This window comes from Hydra vulgaris, chromosome 02 (assembly GCF_038396675.1).
Source record: "Hydra vulgaris chromosome 02, alternate assembly HydraT2T_AEP".
Taxonomy (NCBI): Eukaryota; Metazoa; Cnidaria; class Hydrozoa; order Anthoathecata; family Hydridae; genus Hydra; species Hydra vulgaris.
The window spans coordinates 15,164,388-15,167,115 of NC_088921.1; the positions used below are offsets into that span (position 1 = coordinate 15,164,388).

The 2,728-nt window shown below is 25.1% G+C and overlaps 1 protein-coding gene across 1 annotated transcript; it reads right to left on the bottom strand.

Annotated features, from left to right (window-relative positions):
• Window positions 1-297: 297 nt before the first annotated feature.
• LOC136075878 (uncharacterized) lies at window positions 298-1,026 on the bottom strand. The gene has a single exon (XM_065789318.1). The coding sequence runs from the start codon at window positions 1,024-1,026 to the stop codon at window positions 298-300; it is 729 nt and encodes a 242-aa protein (XP_065645390.1).
• Window positions 1,027-2,728: the final 1,702 nt, after the last annotated feature.

Sequence of the window (2,728 nt, forward strand, 5' to 3'; positions counted from 1 at the left end):
TCTTCTATATTACTATGAAAAGTATCAAAGTTTTTTTTTAAACTTCTTATATTAAAATGAATAACATTAAGAAAATCCCTATTAAGATAATCTTTCAATTCATTGTTATAAAAATAAGAGCAGTTTTGCAGAGCACTTGCGTCACTAATATAATTTATGTCAGGATCGGATTCATTATCAAGTAAAAAATCATTAATTTGAAAAAAGTTAAATGAAATTGACTCAAAATTTAGTTGGTTTGAATCCATTTCAGAATTTAAATAATTTTATAACTATGAATTAAAAAAAAAAAAAAAATTACTTAAAATCGCGTGTGAATAATTTGTTATAAGTAACCTTAGCATACTTTCCTTTACTTCGTAGCTCCTTTGCTTCCGCGAATAACTTTCTTCTTATTTCCATAGTACGTTCGCTAAAATCTTCATATATAAACAAATTTTCATTCCAGAGTTTTGCCTTTACGAACTTATCCAAAATCGCGTTCTTGTCTATATAGTTTAAAAATTTTACAACAATAGTTCTATTTATTCTTTTAACACCCATCATCTTTTTTCCAACTCTATGGGCTCTCTCAATTTCGATATTACCATTTAAACCCAATTTAGTTTTTAAAATTTCTCTTATTTTACTTTCAGTTTCTTGCCAGGTTTCAATTTCTTTTTCTTCTATACCATTAAATCTTAAATTATTTCTGCGACTCCTATCTTCAAGTTCAGCCAACTTATCTTTAATAACGTTATCATTTTCTATATTTATTTTTGTGTCGTTCAGTTGATATACTGATGACATTGCTGTTTTTTTAGAAACATCTTTTTCCAATAGTAAATTTTCATATTTGTCACTGACAAATTCAACACTTTTTTTCAGGTCACTTACTTCATTTTTTAAATTTTTATTTTCTTCTTGCATAACTGATATTTTACTCTCTAGTTTATCAATCCTGTCGCTAAATAGCTTCATTATTGCGTTTTCATGAATATCCATAATTTCTTTTAAATGAGTAATTGAAATACTTTTATTAGCCATTTTTAAGTTTAATAATAAACACGTCCGTTCACTAAAATGTTCACGGATTAAATTCACGGATTTTCGATATTTCAATATTTTTTATTAAAAAATATTGAAGTAAGTAAGGGATATGTATAGAAATAATCGGTGTGGAATTGACATGTATACAAATGTTAGGCTTGGTAGAGACCCGTTTTTAAGGATCCAGAAGGCTAGGATATAGGGTAACCTATGTCCTAGCTTTCTGGATCCTTAAAATTTTTTTGAAATGATACATTGATTTTGTTTTATTATATTAAGAATTTCATGATATTTTAAAAATATATTATAATACAAATTTCATGTTTTTTTAATGTTTTAAAGTAGTTTCTATCAATTTTTTCCTACAATATGACATAAAAAGCTTACGAGTAGCGTGAATTTGATTAAAAAATCAAAATTAATTTTTTTTTCTTTTGTGTAAAAAATCCACCTACGCTGCCATTTTTTACCACAGAACAAACATAATACTGAGTTAGTAATCATTTACTTGTTATCTTTTAGCTGTCATTATTCTTTTTTTTATGTCAGATTACTTTGTTTCAAAGATATTTAAGAAATGCAGTACAACCTCTCTAATTCGAATATTCTTAATTCGAAAACCTCCATAACTCGATTAAATGCAGTCACCGTGAAATGTATTTAAGAAAAATCAACATTCTATAATTCGAAAATCTGTCTAATTCAAACTTTAATTTTTCCCCATAAAAATCGAATTAGAGAGATTCTACTGTATATAACTTCAAATTTACGGGGAAAGTGCAACAACGCTAGTTACTGAAAAAGATCGCCAAAGTAAACGTTTAGATAGCAAGTTTTTAAACTTTATAAATCGTCAAAGTAAACGTTTATATCAAGTTTATAAACTTGCTATCATTTTATGACAGAATTTTATGTAAAAGTAAAACATAATTTTAATAGAAACTTTAAGCGAATATGACATAACTTTGTTGTCATTTAGTGACCAAAAATTTTTGATGCGAAACCATTTAGGAAGACGAATACAAACAGAAAATCTTGGAGAAATTTTTAATAAAGCATATGAAATTTTACAGCAGCCAGAGTTGACTACATTAAAATTAATGAGTCATGATAAACAAAAGCCAATTGAAAGCTTGTTCAGAGACCACTGTTACTTCATTAAGTTCTTTTGATGACATGCTTCAAATTCCAAAACTTTATCCTCTAAAAAGAAAATTAGCTAAAAAAGCTCAGATTTTAACTTTTTCTTCATATAAGAAAATAATTTTACTTAAAATAAACAGAGAGAAATGATAATAGGAAAAAAAAAAAAAAAGAACAATAAGAAAAAAAATTTACTGGAAAAGAACAATGACAATAAACTGTACAAAAAAAATATAAAAAAGAATAAAAAGAAAAAAAATTTAAGAAATTTGTTCAATTTGTCAAGGGAAATGGTGCAATTGTACAAATTGAACAAAATCATGCAACTATATTCTAAAATTGCAATAGAATTTTTTATTTTTTTGCCGAATCTCAAACTTAAAAAATTGAATAAAAAAATTTTTTACCACTGGAAACCGCTTAAAAAAATTTAATACAAGAGGTTTTAAAATTTATTTCATAACATTTATTTTTTAATATAATACATCTAAATTTATACATCTTTAATAATTATATAATAAAAGTTTTAATAAAAATAAATTTTGTTTTGAATTTT